At 46.0% G+C, this 16961-nt stretch overlaps 1 protein-coding gene across 1 annotated transcript in view; it reads left to right on the top strand.

The window, feature by feature from the left end:
* LOC115099806 (probable ATP-dependent DNA helicase HFM1) overlaps nt 1–16961 on the top strand; it is a 358874-nt gene that overhangs the window by 40933 nt on the left and 300980 nt on the right. Inside the window, exons 4-5 of the mRNA XM_029617655.1 lie at nt 12514–12665; nt 13331–13408. Of these exons, the coding sequence (XP_029473515.1) occupies nt 12514–12665; nt 13331–13408 (230 nt within the window). The remainder of the gene's footprint in view (nt 1–12513; nt 12666–13330; nt 13409–16961) is intronic.

The raw sequence follows: 16961 nt of genomic DNA on the forward strand, positions 1-16961 counted from the left end.
GATGGGCATTACGAGTATCTCGTGATGCCCTTTGGGCTTTGTAATGCCCCCGCCGTCTTCCAGCACCTCATGAACGAGGTGCTTCGAGAGATGCTCAATTCCCACGTAATAGTCTACTTGGATGATGTCCTCATATACTCCAAAGACATAGACTCTCACCGCCACCATGTTTGCCAGGTTCTTCAGGCCCTCCGGGCCAATCATCTATATGCCAAGCTTGAGAAATGCGTTTTTTGAAGCCGAATCCCTACCTTTCCTGGGATATATTATCTCAGCGGCTGGCTTTTGTATGGACCCAGAAAAGGTAGCCGCCATTACAAAATGGCCTCAGCCCACGGGTCTCAAAGCCCTCCAGCGCTTCCTGGGCTTTGCGAACTTTTATAGACATTTTATTCCACGTTACTCTCACCGTGTGGCTCCCCTTACAGCCTTGACCCGAAAAGGAGCAGATGTTAAGCACTGGCCAGATGCTGCAGTTGCAGCCTTCTCCGACCTCAAGGAGGCCTTCCTTTCGGATGTCTGTCTCCGACACCCAGACCCTTCACGACCGTTCATCGTGGAGGTTGATGCCTCCAGCATCGCAGTGGGAGCAGTCCTCAGCCAGCACTCTGATACTGGACAACTCCTTCCTTGCTCGTACTTTTCCCGGAAGTTCTCAGCCGCCAAAAGTAATTATTCCATTGGGGATAAAGAGTTGCTGGCGATAAAACTCGCCTTCGAAGAATGGAGACAGTGGCTTGAAGGCTCCTTACACACCACCACCGTTTACACGGATCATAAGAATTTGGAATTTCTGACCCAGGCTCAACGACTGAACCCCCGCCAAGCCCGCTGGGCCTTGTTCTTCAGTCGTTTTGACTTTGTTGTACAGTACCGTCCTGCTGCTAAAAATCTCCGGGCAGACGCCTTGTCTCGCACCTCCTGTGCCGAGGAGACATTGAGCCACCCCAATTCATCTTGGACCCCGCTAAGGTTTGTCTCTCTGCTATGACCATCCTCTCACAGGATCGGACGGTGCTCTCGCGCCGGGACCGTTTGACTGCATTACATTGGGCCCACGACTCCTTGGTCGGAGGACACGCTGGACGAGAGAGGACCCTGGAGCTTGTTAACCGGTATTACTGGTGGCCCAACATCCGGCGTGACGTCTCCTCGTATGTGGTTTCTTGCCCTACCTGTGCTCGCCAGAAACCCAACTCTGGCTCCCCATATGGTCTCCTGCACCTGCTTCCGGTTCCCACTGAACCATGGACCCATATAGCTACATACTTCATAGTCGATCTGCCTCCTTCCCAGGGACATACGGTCGTCTGGGTCACGGTTGACCGGTTCTCAAAAATGGTCCATTTGGTTCCCCTGCCTAAGCTTCCCTCTGCACCCGAGTTGGCCCACCTGTTCGCCCAACATGTGTTCAGACTTCATGGCCTCCCTCAAGATATCGTTTCAGACAGAGGCTCGCAGTTTGTGGCACGCTACTGGAGAGCCCTCTGTAAATGCTTTCGGGTTAAGCTTAGTTTCTCCACAGCCTTTCATCCTCAAAGCAACGGACAGACCGAGAGAATGAACAGGACTCTAAAAGCCTACCTCAGGGCGTTCATTAATGAGAAGCAAGACAATTGGTCTGAGCTCTTGCCCTGGGCCGAATTTGCATATAACAACCAGGTCCATGCTGCCACAGGCAAATCTCCGTTTCATCTGGTATATGGTAAACCGTTACGACCACCGCTTCCGCTAGAGGCTCCCAGTGCCTCACCTGCTGTTCAAGTAACGGCCCAGCAACTCCAGGCTTTGTGGCACATGACACGAAAACAGCTTCTCCGTGCGGCCGCGAGGGCTAAGCAGATGGCCGATCACCATCGCCGGCCAGCTCCCACATTCCAGCCGGGGGATAGAGTCTGGCTAAGTACGAAGAATTTGCACCTTCGCCTTCCCTCACGAAGATTTGCACCAAAGTTCTGCGGTCCGTTTCGAGTGGCTGAACAAGTGGGATTGGTATCGTACCGGCTTCGGCTACACTCTTCCTTCAGAGTACACAACGTGTTTCACGCCTCGCTGCTCAAGCCTGTGGTCCTCTCCCGGAATCACCGTACACCTCCGGATCCCGCGGCCACAACCGTTGATGATGATCCTACATACCAAGTACGGGACGTCCTGGACATCCGATTTCACAATCGCAGATGGGAGTATCTACTGGGCTGGGAAGGTTGTGGTGACGAAGATAACACCTGGGAGCCTAGCCGTAATATTCTAGACAAAGATCTCTTGCACCAGTTCCACCGGGACCATCCAGAGAAACCGGGTCTGCTCAAGAGGGGCCGTAAAGGGGGGGGTACTGTTGCGGTCTCCACCGCTTCCCCTCTATCTACTGTGCTCAGGGCTCACCTCCGATGGGGGGAACGCCGCTCCCGCGGCTCCGCTGGGCCTTCGGGGCGTCCGCCATTGCTGAGTCATCTCGCTGCTGCCACGCGCGCGCGCGCGCGAGGATGCGCATTATGGACACACGGTCACCGGAAGTCTGGCCCCGCCTGAGTTAACCATGCCACGCCCCAAGCCTGATTTAACCGGCGTTCATCTGCCTTCTCATTGCCTTGCAACGAGGGTCACTACTGTTAGTAGTTCTTAGTTGCGCTTCTGCTGTTCTGCTTTCCGGTTGACCTCAGCTTGTTCCTGACTCCGTTCTGCCTGCCGCCTGCCACTGACCTCAGCTTGTTCCTGATTCCGCTCTGCCTGCCGCCCGCCATTGACTTCAGCTGGTGCTCGACTCCGTTCCTGCTTGCCGCCAACCTCCGACCTTTTGCCTGCATCTAAGACTGCTTCTACTGGCTGCTAGCCTGACTTGGGTTTGTCTTCGTTCTACTCACTGCCCAGTCCGGCTCTATTACACGCTACTGACTCCAGCCCTACCTTCAGCTGGTCACAGTCTACGATACGCTACAGACTCTGTTCCTGTTACCTGTCTGTTCCGCTCCGCGGCTTATCACAGACCCCAGGCCTGCTCACTGACTGCTTTGTTCAGCAGGCTAGAGACTCTTGCCCGGGCTAGAGACTCTTGCCCGGGCCTTTCCTATAGAGACTGTTACTGTGCTCCTAAGTCCCAAGGTTCAAGGACCCTACGGGCTCCTCCTGGGGGGTTCCTGGTTCCCGGGTGAAGACCTGTGCCTGTGGCTCCGCCTCCCGACCTACTCTGATATCAGGGTAGTTCGGCTCAAGGGTTCACACCTGGACTGCAGATTCCCAGACTGCAACACAGAGGCCAAACCAGGCCACAAGACCCTGGCAATTACCCAAACACTAAGAAGATCCCATGCTACTGATGCAATTAATAGCAGTGGCTATTCCCTAAGTAAACTTGATTAATAGCAGTTAATGGACTTCTCCTCCAAGAACTTATCCAAACCTTTTTTGAACCCAGCTACACTAACTGCACTAGCCACATCCTCTGGCAACAAATTCCAGAGCTTTATTGTGCGTTGAGTGAAAAAGAATTTTCTTTGATTAGTCTTAAATGTGCTACTTGCTAACTTCATAGAATGCCCCCTAATCCTTCTATTATTCGAAAGTGTAAATAACCGATTCACATCTACACATTCAAGACCTCTCATGATCTTAAAGACCTCTATCATATCCCCCCTCAGCCGTCTCTTCTCCAAAATGAACAGCCCTAACTTCTTCAGCCTTTCCTCATAGGGGAGCTGTTCCATCGCCTTTATCATTTTGGTTGCCCTTCTCTGTACCTTCTCCATCGCAACTATATGTTTTTTGAGATGAGGCATTATGACATTTTCCGTTTTATTAAACATTCCCTTCCTAATAATTCCTAACATTCTGTTTGCTTTTTTGACTGCTGCAGCACACTGAGCCGACGATTTTAAAGTATTATCCACTAGGGATGTGAATCGTTTTTTGACGATTTAAAATATCGTCCGATATATTTTAAATCGTCAAAAATCGTTAGGGCCACGATACAATACCAATTCCCCCGATTTATCATCAAAAAATTGTAAATTGGGGGAAGGGGGAGGGCAGGAAAACCGGCACACTAAAACACCCTAAAACCCACCCCCGACCCTTTAAATTAAATCCCCCACCCTCCCGAACCCCCCCCCAAATGCCTTAAATTACCTGGGGGTCCAGCGGCGGTCCGGAACGCCTCCTGCAATTGAATCGTGTTGTCTTCAGCCGGCGCCATTCTGCGCCGCCATTTTGCAAAATGGCGGCGCAAAATGGCGGCGGCCATAGACCAACACGATTCGACTGCAGGAGGTCGTTCCGGACCTCCGCTGGACTTTTGGCAAGTCTTGTGGGGGTCAGGAGGCCCCCCCAAGCTGGCCAAAAGTCCCTGGGGGTCCAGCGGGGGTCCGGGAGTGATTTCCTGCCGTGAATCGTTTTCCGTACGGAAAATGGCACCGGCAGGAGATCGACTGCAGGAGGTCGTTCAGCCGGGGTCCGGAACCTCCTGCAGTCGAATCATGTTGGTCTATGGCCGCCGCCATTTTGCGCCGCCATTTTGCAAAATGGCGGCGCAGAATGGCGCCGGCTGAAGACAACACGATTCAATTGCAGGAGACCGTTCCGGACCGCCGCTGGACCCCCAGGTAATTTAAGGCATTTGGGGGGAGTTCGGGAGGGTGGGGGATTTAATTTAAAGGGTCGGGGGTGGGTTTTAGGGTGTTTTAGTGTGCCGGTTTTCCTGCCCTCCCCCTTCCCCCGATTTGGCTACGGACCGCCGCTGGACCCCCAGGTAATTTAAGGCATTTGGGGGGGGGTTCGGGAGGGTGGGGGATTTAATTTAAAGGGTCGGGGGTGGGTTTTAGGGGGTTTTAGTGTGCCGGTTCACGATTTTAACGATTTTCACGATACTCTAAACACCCAAACGGCGACGATACGATTCCCTCCCCCTCCCAGCCGAAATCGATCGTTAAGACGATCGAGGACACGATTCACATCTCTATTATCCACTATGATACCTAGATCTTTTTCCTGGGTGGTAGCTCCTAATATGGAACCTAACATCGTGTAACTACAGCAAGCTTTATTTTTCCCTATATGCAACACCTTGCATTTGTCCACATTAAATTTCATCTGCCATTTGGATGCCCAATCTTCCAGTCTTCCAAGGTCCTCCTGTAATGTATCACAATCCGCTTGTGATTTAACTACTCTGAATAATTTTCTGTCATCCGCAAATTTGATAATCTCACTCGTCTTATTTCTTTCCAGATCATTTATATATATATTGAAAAGCACTGGTCCAAGTACAGATCCCTGAGGCACTCCACTGTCTACCCTTTTCCACTGAGAAAATTGACCATTTAATCCTTCCCTCTGTTTCCTGTCTTTTAACCAGTTTGTAATCCACGAAAGGACATCGCCTTCTATCCCATGACTTTTTAGTTTTCTTAGAAGCCTCTCATGAGGGACTTTGTCAAACGTGTTCTGAAAATCCAAATACACCTCGATCCTCACATCAATCCTCAAACACTCTCCAAACTCACACGTAGGTTAAGGAAGTGAAGAACTTCTGAGCTCGTAGCAAGGTGGCAATCACTGCAGAAGAATAATCATGCTTCAACAAGCAAGCCCTTTCAAGGGCCATACCATAGGATCTTCCTGAACAGATTCTTGATTGGCAGAAAATGAAAGGAAGTCTCTACCATGAGTCTTCGCAGATCCGCATACCAAAGTTTTCTGGGCCAATCCAGTGCCACCAGAAGCTCCATCCCCCTGTGACCTTTGATCCTGCGAACTATTCTGCCCATCATGGGCCTCATGGAAAAGGCCTATAGCAGCTTGTCTTCCAGCCAGACTTGTATGAGAGCATCAATACCCAAGGATTTCAAACCTCTCCTATGACTTAAGAAGTGAGGAACTTTCACATTGTGAGAAATCGCCAACAGGTCTAGGAACAGAAGGCCCCAGTGATCAACTATCAGCTAAAATGCCTCATCTGACATCACCCAGTCTCCCTGATCCATACTCTCCCGGTTGAGAATGTCTGCTCTTACATTGTTTTTTCCTGCAATGTGAGAGGCCAAGATCACCTGGAGATGCCCTTCTTCCCATTCCATAAGTTGGTCTATTCTCAGCGACACTTGCTGGCGCTTAGTTCCTCCCTGCCGATTGATGTAAGCCACTGTCATTACGAAGTTCAACATTCAGACTGCTTGACCCTGCAGTCTGTTGCTCAACTACAAGCACACCAACCAGACCACCCGGACTTCCAGGCGATTGATGTTCCAGAGAGGCTCTTCCTGTGTTCCAGTGACCTTGCACCTTTAATTCCTGACTGTGTGCTCTTCAACTCTGGAGACTTGCATCTATCGTGAGTATCAACCTGTCTTGCAATGTCAGGGAATCTCCCTTTCCCAGATGATCCTTCTGCAACTACCACTGTAGATGACAGCAGATTTCCATCAGCAAGTGGAGCCGAACCAAATAGTCCTGCGACTGTGGCTTCCAACAAGATAGCAGGGAACGCTGAAGAGGACGCATATGCGCTCTTGCCTATGGCACCATTTCCAGGGTTGCCACCATCAAACAGAGTACCTGAAGATAGGACTACACTGTTGGGCATATAGTGTTCACCAAAAGTCGCACCTGCGACATCAACTACTGAATCCGAACTTCTGGCAGGAAAGCTTTGCCCTGCCTCGTGTTGAACTGAACACCCAGGTACTCCAATGACTGAGAAGGCTGAAGATTGCTCTTGGGTAGGTTCACTACCCAACCAAGTTCCTGCAACAAGGAGATCAACTTGCTGGTCACCAGGCAGCTCTCTTTCAGAGAGTTGGCTTGAGCCAGCCAGTCATACAAATACGGATGTACTAAAATCCCATTTTTTCTCAACTCTGCTGCCACCACCACCATAACCTTGAAAAACATTCTGGGAGCGGTGGCTAGACCAAAAGGCATAGCCCGAAACTGATAATGGTGCCCCAGCACCGCGAAACGCAGAAAACGGTGCTCCAACTGCATGGGAATATGGAGGCAGGCCTTGGACAGATCCAGAGAGGTCAGATATTCCTCCAACTGCATGGCCATTCTCATCGAGCACAAAGTTTCCATGCAAAAATGTGTCACTCGCAAATGACTTTGAGATCCAGAATGGGATGAAAGGAGCCTTCCTTGGATGCAACAAAGTACATGGAATATTGCCTCGTACTTTCCTGAGATGTAGGCACTGGAACCACAGCCCTCAGACTAAGGAACCTTGACAGAGTAGATTCCACTGCCTGCTTCTTCCGCAGGGAGTGGCAAGGAGAACATGTCCTGAGGAACACTCCGAAATTCCAACATATATCCTTCTCGAATCACCTCCAGGACCCACTGATCCAATGTGATTTCGACCCACCTCAGATAAAAGAGAGAGAGAGACATCCCCCTATCTCTTGTCTCCAGGGGTGGGTCAGAAAACCTTCATTGTGAGGCTCAGGAGGATCTGCCACCAGAGCCCGCGCCTCTCTTGAGTTTTCTGGGACGAAAAGACAGACCTGCTGAAAGGTCGAGTCCTCTGAAAGGTTGACCCTCTGTAGGGATGAAACTGCTTGGAACTCCTAAGATGACCCCTCATTCCAAAGGGGTGCTGCAACTGCTTCTTATCCTCCAGCAACTGAGGAACCGGGGATTTGCCCCACTTATTGGCCAGTTTCTTCAATTTGCACCCGAACAAGAGGGAACCTTTAAAGGGCAACTTCATAAAATTAGCTTTGGAGGTTGCGTCAGCCGACGAATTACATAGCCATAATTGACTTCTGGTCACTATTACTGAAACCACTTTCCTAGCCGAGATACAAACCAAATCACAGCCTACATCTGCTAAAAAGATGGAGGTGGGTTCCATAACTGCTCTGGAGTTCACCCTCGAATCATCAACCTCCTGAGAGAGAAGCAGTCAAGAACTAGCTACCAGGGCACAACAGGAAGCTATCTGCAATGTCATTGCCACTGCCTCAAATGCTTGTTTGAGAATGGCCTCAATTTTGCTATCATGCACATCCTTTAAGGTGGTTCCTCCCTACACGGGAATAGTTGTCTGCTTAGAGATGGCACAGACCAGTGCATCCACTTTCAGAAAACGCAAATGCACTCTCACCGCTGAATCCAGGGGATACGGCCCTTCCAATGTCCGACTCCTTTGAAATTTGCCTCCAGAACGTCTCATTCAAGATCAATCAATTCTTGAATGTCTTCCATAGCAGGGAAAAAAACAAGAGGCTTTATGCAAGGAAACCAAAATGGAATTCTTCTTTGGCTCAGACATGGAATCTGCCCCAGGTACTCCCAGCATCTTCAAGGTCTGGGAAATCAGGGCTGGCAGTTCATCTCCATGAAAGAACTGCAACTTGGTCCAATATGGTTCCAGTCCCGGAGGAATTTTCCCATCTTCCAGGGACTGGAACTATATTGGACCATCATCATCAGTGCCATCTGGGTTCCTGTCGGAAATACCCGCACTTAACTGAGGCGTGCTTCAATGCTTCAACATAGAGGGAGGGGCCCCCGGCTGAAGATCCGACCTGACAGGATTGGTAAGAGCTGAGGACTGCACCTGAAGAAAGGATTGCAATCATTGAAAAAACTCTACCCAAGAAAAGGCAGAAGGATCCAGGCCAGAACAAGAAGGTACTGGAACGGGGCCCACTGAGCTGCCATCTTCTGCGGAGGAACCAATCAAGGGAGTTCCAAGGTCCGGTGTACCTCCAGAGAAATCTTTAGCCAGACTATCATTAGGCTGGGAAGAACCAGGCTTAGCAAAATCAGAGGAAGATAATTCTCCCTGAGTCTCTAAGTAGTGCTGACACATGTTAGAGGGCACTCCAGGCTGAGATGCCCGAATATGACAGGCAGCACAGAGGGAGAATTTTTTGTTCATCGGCGCCATTAGTTCGACAGTCAACTGAGAATGTGCGTCCAGCTGGCTCGCGCTGAAAAATGTCAAATACACAAATTTTATGCGCACAAAAGTTAAGCACCCCAAATTTATTTGCCACAAATAACAAACATGCAAACTGGGTGCCAAAATCTGGGCGCACCACCGATACGCTTAAAAAAAATGTGCGCACAGAAAGTGCCCCAAAACTGAGTGCACAATTCATATGCAGAGCCGGACGCATTGCGCACACAGAAATTCTTGTAGAGGGAAGTCAAATGTGCACAGAAGCATGCGAAAACGCCGCTGTGGCCTACCACGAGTTGCTCAACCCTCCAGGCTTCCCAGTTTTCTTAATCCCCATGGGAGCAGGAATAAATGTCTGAATGGCGCGCTGAGCACGGAGACTAGAGGAAGTCCTACAAACCCCTCTACACTGTCTCTGACCTTTTTTTTTTTTTTTTTAAATTTACCTGAGCTCAGCCCTTTCCGGCTGAGTACAAAATGGTCTCCGGCTGCGGAGGGAGAGGGTATCTGCTGTCACTGCTATGCTCGGCTTCCTGCACACGCTGCCCTTAAGCTGTACAATCAGCTAAGTCCATGCCGGCAGAAAACCAGCTTCCAAACCAAGACACACATCTGAGGGACCATGGAAATCACCTCAGGAATTCTCAACTGGGGGAGGGACCATTTGGTATCACCACAGGACAGCAGGATTTTTTTTTTTTTAATTTTCCTTCTAAAATATGAAGCAATCTCCATAGGGAGATGCATGCCCACCATCTGCTGGAGTTGGAGAATACTAGTGGGCTGATGTTGCTGCAGGAGTTATATATACTGTGACATGAGCTTGCTCTGTCTCCATCTGCTGGCAGAGGTGCATAACCCACTGGTCCTGAGTCCATCTGTCTACATGTTAAAAAAATATAGATACATTTAATGTGCTTAGGTCCCTAGCAGTGGCATCTGTCAGGGACCAGTGGGTTATACTTGTGCATGCTACCACGCCAGTGCATCATGCTTAGGTGTACATCTGCATGGTTTCAGGTGCTACTTGCCTAGAAGGGAGCCAGGAGATTAGAATGGCCACCTAGCCATCAGATAGTAGACTGGAGCACAAGGGTGCAAGATTTTCTTCAGTCCACACAGGTCAGCAGCGAGAGGCAGCAGTTTTGGTAGGCCAGGAGACCAAACATACCGCCTTCATTGGATTGGAGGAAATACGTTTTGAGGTTGCACATGGATGAGAGCATACTAATCCCCATGCCTCCACAAATGTACTGCAGGTGTCTGGTCATTTTACTAGTATTGCCCAACATCCCACATATTCATACCTCTTAACCTGTTGAGCCATTAATAAATAAAATGTGACTTGCTGATATTTGAGAGTGATGTCATTGAAACTTGTGGATAGCATGGTGAAGAATTATTTAAAACCAAAAAAACATATTATTAAGCCAACTGCTCGAGAACAAAATAAAACAAACAACTTTTTGAGGTCCATATTCAAAAGTCATTTAGACAGATAATGTAATAGTTATCCATCTAAATGACTTACTTGGCTATATTTAGTGGGATAAAAAAGGGACATTTCTTGGGCATTTTGGGGAGGGATTGAGTTATCCAGCTAACCTAGCCAAATATCGGGTATATCCGGCTAGGTTAGCCGGGTAACTTTAGACCTGCTTCTGAGCTGGATAATGTTGTTGATATACAGCAGGACATTTATCCCACTCAATATCCTGGATAAGTTATCCATTTTTTGTTTCTTTGAATATTGCCTTTGTTAAGAATAGTAGTGACCCATGAGCATTAAGTTTTACTATGATATCACTTTGCCATGGCATAATGCTGCTTTACACAACTGGGAAGCATTACCAGAGGATACCGACAGAAAACAAATTTCCGTTACCACAGTGAAGGTTCCATGCTTATTACTGTACTCTTCAGTGATTATAGCCAACTTTTCTGGCTGATTCCTTCTTGATCAGGAGAGAATATTAAGTAGTAAGTATTTTCTGATTAGTTCAGCTAGGAAAAATGTGATGTATTTGGATTTTCAGAAGGCGTTCGACAAAGTCCCGCATGAGAGGTATCTAAGAAAACTAAAAAGTCATGGGATAGGAGGTGATGTCCTTTTGCGGACTGCAAGTTGGTTAAAAGACAGGAAACAGAGAGTAGAATTAAATGGTCAGTTTTCACAGTGGAGTGCCTCGGGGATCTGTACTTGGACCGATGCATTTTAATATATTTATAAATGATCTGGAAAGGGGTACAACGAGTGAGGTGATCAAATTTGCGGATGATACAAAATTATGCAGAGTAGTTAAATCTCAAGCGGATTGTGATGAATTGCAGGAGGACCTTGAGACTGGAAGATTGGGCTTCCAAATGGCAGATGAAATTTAATGTGGACAAGTACAAAGTGATGCATATTGGGGGAAAAATAACCCTTGCTGTAGTTACACAATGTTAGGTTCTATCTTAGCAGTTACTACCCAGGAAAGAGATCTAGGCATCATTGAAATTGAAATTGTTGGCCCAGTGTGCTGTGGCAATCAAAAAAGCAATCAGAATGATAGGAATTTTTAAGAAGGGAATGGAAAATAAAACGAAAGATGTCATAATGCCTCTGTATCACTTCATGGTGAGACCGCTCCTTGAATACTGTGTGCAGTTCTGGTCACCGCATCTCAAAAAGGATATAACTGCACTGGGGAGCTGTTCCCGGTATCTCATTTTTGCAGGCTGTAATAGGGCCTACTGGGATCACACCAGCACAAAAACTCCAATCCTCTCCAAACTAAAACTACAGCCAAACAGAATTTGCACATGCTCATCCCAGTTTATAAAGGGGAGCTTAACCAATTCCAAAACAGGAGGGCTGGCCAACACCAGGGAAGGATTAAAAAATGCAAAAATCTCCCAGCAGATGAAAACAGGGAAAATATTTGGTAAGGGAGTGAAACTACCATTACAAAAGTAAAATAAAAGGCTCACAAAGGCAATACAATTTATTGTACAATATCATTAAAATACTTAACCCACTGTAGCCAACAGACTACAAATGTAAGATTCCAGACTAACCAGTACACCTGTAAACAAAATAAAATTATATACCTTATAAGCTTTTGCCTGTATACCTATTAAAAAAATTAAGTTAATGTTCATTGTAAACTGAGGTGATGTTTCCATACGTGCCGCGGTATATAAAAAACCCTTAAATAAAATTTAAAAAATTAAAACAAAATGATATACTTTGTAAGTTTTTGCCTGTATCAATAAACTTAACATCATTAATACACAGAGTACATACTAATGTTATAAGATCAAGGCATGTGAGCAGCAGTGGATGTTCAGCTGGTGTTGATCATGAGATCTAAAAGGAAAATAGCTTGTGGTCTCTAAGAGATAAAATCCTTGCTATATATAAAATCAATGTATCAAGATGCTAAAAAATAACATATGAAAACCATTTTTAAAATAAAACATTAAGTATAAAATATCAAAAAAGTGATTTGTTTATATTATATTAAAAATCCATAGCTGTTCCAAGGCAGCACTTATATCACTTTTTATCTTTGTATTTATTTCTTCCTTAGTTTGAATAATATTGTTTATTAGTTCTATTGTGTTTTTTTTAGTGGCACCAATAAAAGCTTTGTGCAGCCAGCGTTTTGATGACTGGAAGGAAAAGTTTGGACCCATAGGGCTTAATTGCAAAGAGCTCACAGGAGATACCCTAATCGATGATCTATTTGAAATTCAGCATGCTCATATTATCATGACAACACCAGTAAGTTTCAAACATTCCAATAGTTTTATGCATATAGTTTTATGCACTTTGAAAATCAGGCACTAAAGGGCTAATTTTAAAAGCTCTGCGCATGGCGATTCTGAGAGGTATAGCTGCGCACGCACCGTGCAGATTTTAAATGGCTTGCAGACATGTGTGTATCTCCCGGTACGCGCATGGTCTGGGCAGATCAGGACAATGCCATTAGACTCTGTCCCACGGAAGCGCATGCCGGTATCCGACCGGCATGTGCAATCTTGCTGCTGCTCTGGAGAACAGGTAAGTTTTAAAACAAAAAAATGTAGGTTAGTTAGCAGAGTTTGGGGTTAGTAGAACAAAAGACAGGCAGGGGTAGGTAGGGGGTTTAGGAAGTTCCCTCCCAGTCCACTCCTTTATTGGGGCGGACTGGGTGGGAACTTGAGAATAGGGCCTATGTTATAAAATTGCCGTGTCCATGTGCTTGTGCCAGCAACCATGCACACATGGACGCTCACACGTGGGTTTTAAAGTTACCCTTTAAATGTGTATCCCCTGACCACTTTCAATCTTCATTGTCCAATTTGTACAAAACCTGGATCATACATGCACAATGGCGATCTTGTGTTTGATGATCTGAGGAGGACTTTTCTTGTCTTCTTGACAAATAGTTGTTTATTTTCTTGTAGGAAAAATGGGACAGCATGACTAGAAAATGGAGAGATAACACTTTGGTTCAACTAGTTCGACTCTTTCTCATCGATGAGGTTAATGCATTTATAATTCTTCTGGTCTGACAAGTTTATTAAACTTAAACAAATATTTTGCTGAAATAAAAGGGCTTGTGCAATAAAACTCATGCTAAACAAATTTTAGTGTAGACTCACAAAAAATGTTAATGTGTGTGTAAAAATTAGACATGCAAAAAGATTTGGTGCACTCATGTAAAAAAAAAAAAAAAAAGTTATCAGAAATCGTATGTTCATGCTATTATCAAACTCTAGAACAAAAAATCCCACCTATAAAATTGCATGATCCAGTTAAATTGCATGAGCACATTATTAAGTGGAAGTTTGATAATTACTATACCCTCAGGCACATTATTTATGAGTGCTTAGTACACTTTGTTGGCTTTACATCTGGCCTTCAAAAAAAGTTGTGGGAGGGCTAGCATGCTGAAGGAGGAGGAGAACCAGGGGATACAAAAGTGGCTGAAAGTGCAGAAGCAGGGGCTGGGTCAGTGGAATGTTTGTGGAAGAATATGACCATATTATGGAGCTGGCCATTGAGCACTACAGATTAGGCAGTATTGGGAGGTGAATAAAACCATGGTGAGTCTCTCCAAAGTTTGGGTAGATTTTAAAAAGCCTTCACGTGCCGGGCCTATTTTAGAAAGGCCCGGCAATGCGCGTATGTCCCGGGGCTTCGAAAAAGGGGAGGGGGCGGGGTGGGGCTGGGTCAGAGGCTTCTGGCACAGCGGCCATTTGCCACTGTGCTGGGGGATCGTGTGCCAGCAGGCTGCCGCTGCACGCAACAGGTCCGGGGGGTGTCTAGATTAGGGCTAGGGGGCGGGAGGGTTAGGGGAAGAGGAAGGGAGGTTAGGTTAGGGGGTTGGGAAGTTTCCTTCCAGGCTGCTCCGAAATCAGAGCGTCCTGGGAGGGAACAGGGATAGGCCGCGGGCATTGGCACATGCAAGTTATACAATTATGCACCCCTTTGCGTGCGCTGACCCCCGATTTTATAACATGCGTGTGCCAGCGCACACATTTTATAAAACCAGGCGTCCATGTGCTCGCGCTAGTTTTGAAAATCTACCCCTTTATGTAAACTCTTGTTGGGGCACATAAAATAGTAGAGGGTCTGATGCCTGTTGTGAGCTTATCACCAGTCTCTACTTGGGTAATCAAAAGCAAGAATGATCAAGCAGATGGTGTAGTGAACCTGGCTCAAAAGCAAGGGCTGTTTATACCTTGTTGGACAGAGAAGGTTCCACCAAATCCTTCTTTCCCCTCTGTGACCCACTCTGCTCCTCAACTTCTTCCACAACTAATAATGGCCTTTGTCAAACCCACACATTGGGAAAAATGGAAGGCTTACTCCAAAGGGTATCTTCAAACAAAACTTTATTTTACAATTCTGGGGTTATCGGCAGTCAGAGTAAAATTCATTAAAAAAATCACTGATTTCTCAGGGTACACAGGTTTCTTACAGCATTAGTAGCAACAACAATGACAACAACAAAACACATTTCCACAAAATCCTTTTTAGCATTGCATCACCCCTTTCTCTTCTTAGCATAAACACTAACCTATTCTTTTAAAAAGGATAGTCACAAATATTCACAAAATTCTTCTTCCCAATTAAGAAAGGAACCCCCCACATTTAAAATCCATAATTCATCCCAGGGTTCAGTATCACTGCCCAGGAGTATATTCTGTATCTCCTGGAGCCATTGCCTTGCTGGACATTGGCAGTGGCTGCCTGGAAGGAAAAGTGCCCCCATCTTAGCTTCACTCTGGCTTGATTCAGCTCGAAGGGAAAAAAACACATTTAGTTCTAAGTACCCGTTTATATCGTACCCATACACATTCCTCTTAGAGGTTTTCCTATACTTTATTACTTAGATATTCCATCTCCTTAATAAACCTCTAACACAATGATATAACACTCAACCCCATAAGTAAAGGCCAAGTGCATATCCCCCCCCCCAAATTTCTCCAAGAGTCCATTTAGTGATCAGGACTTATTTTAGGGGCCCTATCACATTTATGATGTCTGCTTGCTGTGGTCATTGAACAACTCAGCAGCACAGTGACAGGTCTAACCATTGCCGTATAGCATCTGAAACCTATCATGCAAACACCAGCTGCACCCTAAACTCCATCAATGCAATCAGTGGCAGTAGCAGCAAACTGTACCCCATGTAGTGAACCTTCTCCAACAACTCTGACATCCTCCATGGCAAACAGGAACAGCCATGTGAGAAGTGTGCGGCCAGAGGTAAGAAGGAGAACATGAATGCTTTGGTGGAAAGAAACTACCTGGTAACCATTCCTCCTGTTGCTCCAGATTGCCTTCTCTGAGGGACTTTTCCTGATCTATCACAGCCTTGCCTTTGCAGACAGTAATAAATATGTGAGAGCATTCTGGACCAAGACGAGATGCAGACAAACAGTTTTATGCTGTTATGGCAACGCCTAAGCACTTGTTGTCTGGACTTAATTTTCATTGCAGATATCATTGTGCATTACACATTTCTGAGTGTACAACAATATGCACAGTAGCACTGTTCTTTGTTGACCTTTCACCTTTTAAGTAGTTTTGAATTGTGCAAATAAATGTGGATTTGTCAAGTGCTGAAACGTGTATGTGCATGCCTTCTCTTCCACAACCTTTTCTTCCTATCCAGCATTCACTGGCTCCTCCCCATGTGGTAAAGAAAGGGGGATGCTTGATTCCCGGGTGGTGTCTTGTGCAATCTACCTTTGAATTTCCATTTCATTCTGCTACATACAACCAGTCCGAACAGGTGGGTTATGTCCCCTTATCAGCAGATAGAGACAGAGTATACTATTTGATGGGTTGTTCAGCAGCTTTGTCTCAAATGGAGGGTAGCCTATGCCAGAACAAACAGGTAGTTAACTGCCACGAAAGCATCAAGTTGGGGCTCACTACCTCCTTGTCCTCAGGCCTCTACCTTAGCCCTTCTGTCCATAATTCTGAGCTTAACACATTCTGTTATTCTGTAAGTAGCTACCCTGGTGCTAACATCTGTCTCTACTTGCACATTTAAGCCCCTGTGTTATAAGCCTGCAGTTTCTTCTCCATCCCTTCAGTGAAAAAGGTGGACCTGATTTAGGACTGCAAATAAACTTCTCTCATTATTTTGAATAATGATTTATGTCTGGACTTTTTACCTTCCACAAGCTTGATTCACCTGGGGTTTATTCTATTTATAAACCAATACCCAAAAAGAAGCATTTCAAAAACAGCTCTTCTTTTTCTTAGCATCCAGACAGATGAATTCAGAACCAGTGGGTTATGCACCTCTACCAGCAGATGGAAACAGAGCAAAGCTGACATTACAGTATATTTATTTTATTTATTTAAAGGCTTTTATATACCGATATTCATGTACTGGTACATATCACGTCGGTTTACATAGAACCAAAGTTGGAAATTACATCGAACAAGAGGTTACAAATAACAGGGCAAATAACAGGGCTAACTTGTAAGAGATTATAGAAAAGGTGAGAACGATTTAAAATTATTATTACAAAAAACACATAGTAAATAACAGTCAAGCTCGGATTAACGAAA

This window comes from Rhinatrema bivittatum, chromosome 10, assembly GCF_901001135.1.
Source record: "Rhinatrema bivittatum chromosome 10, aRhiBiv1.1, whole genome shotgun sequence".
Lineage (NCBI taxonomy): Eukaryota > Metazoa > Chordata > Amphibia > Gymnophiona > Rhinatrematidae > Rhinatrema > Rhinatrema bivittatum.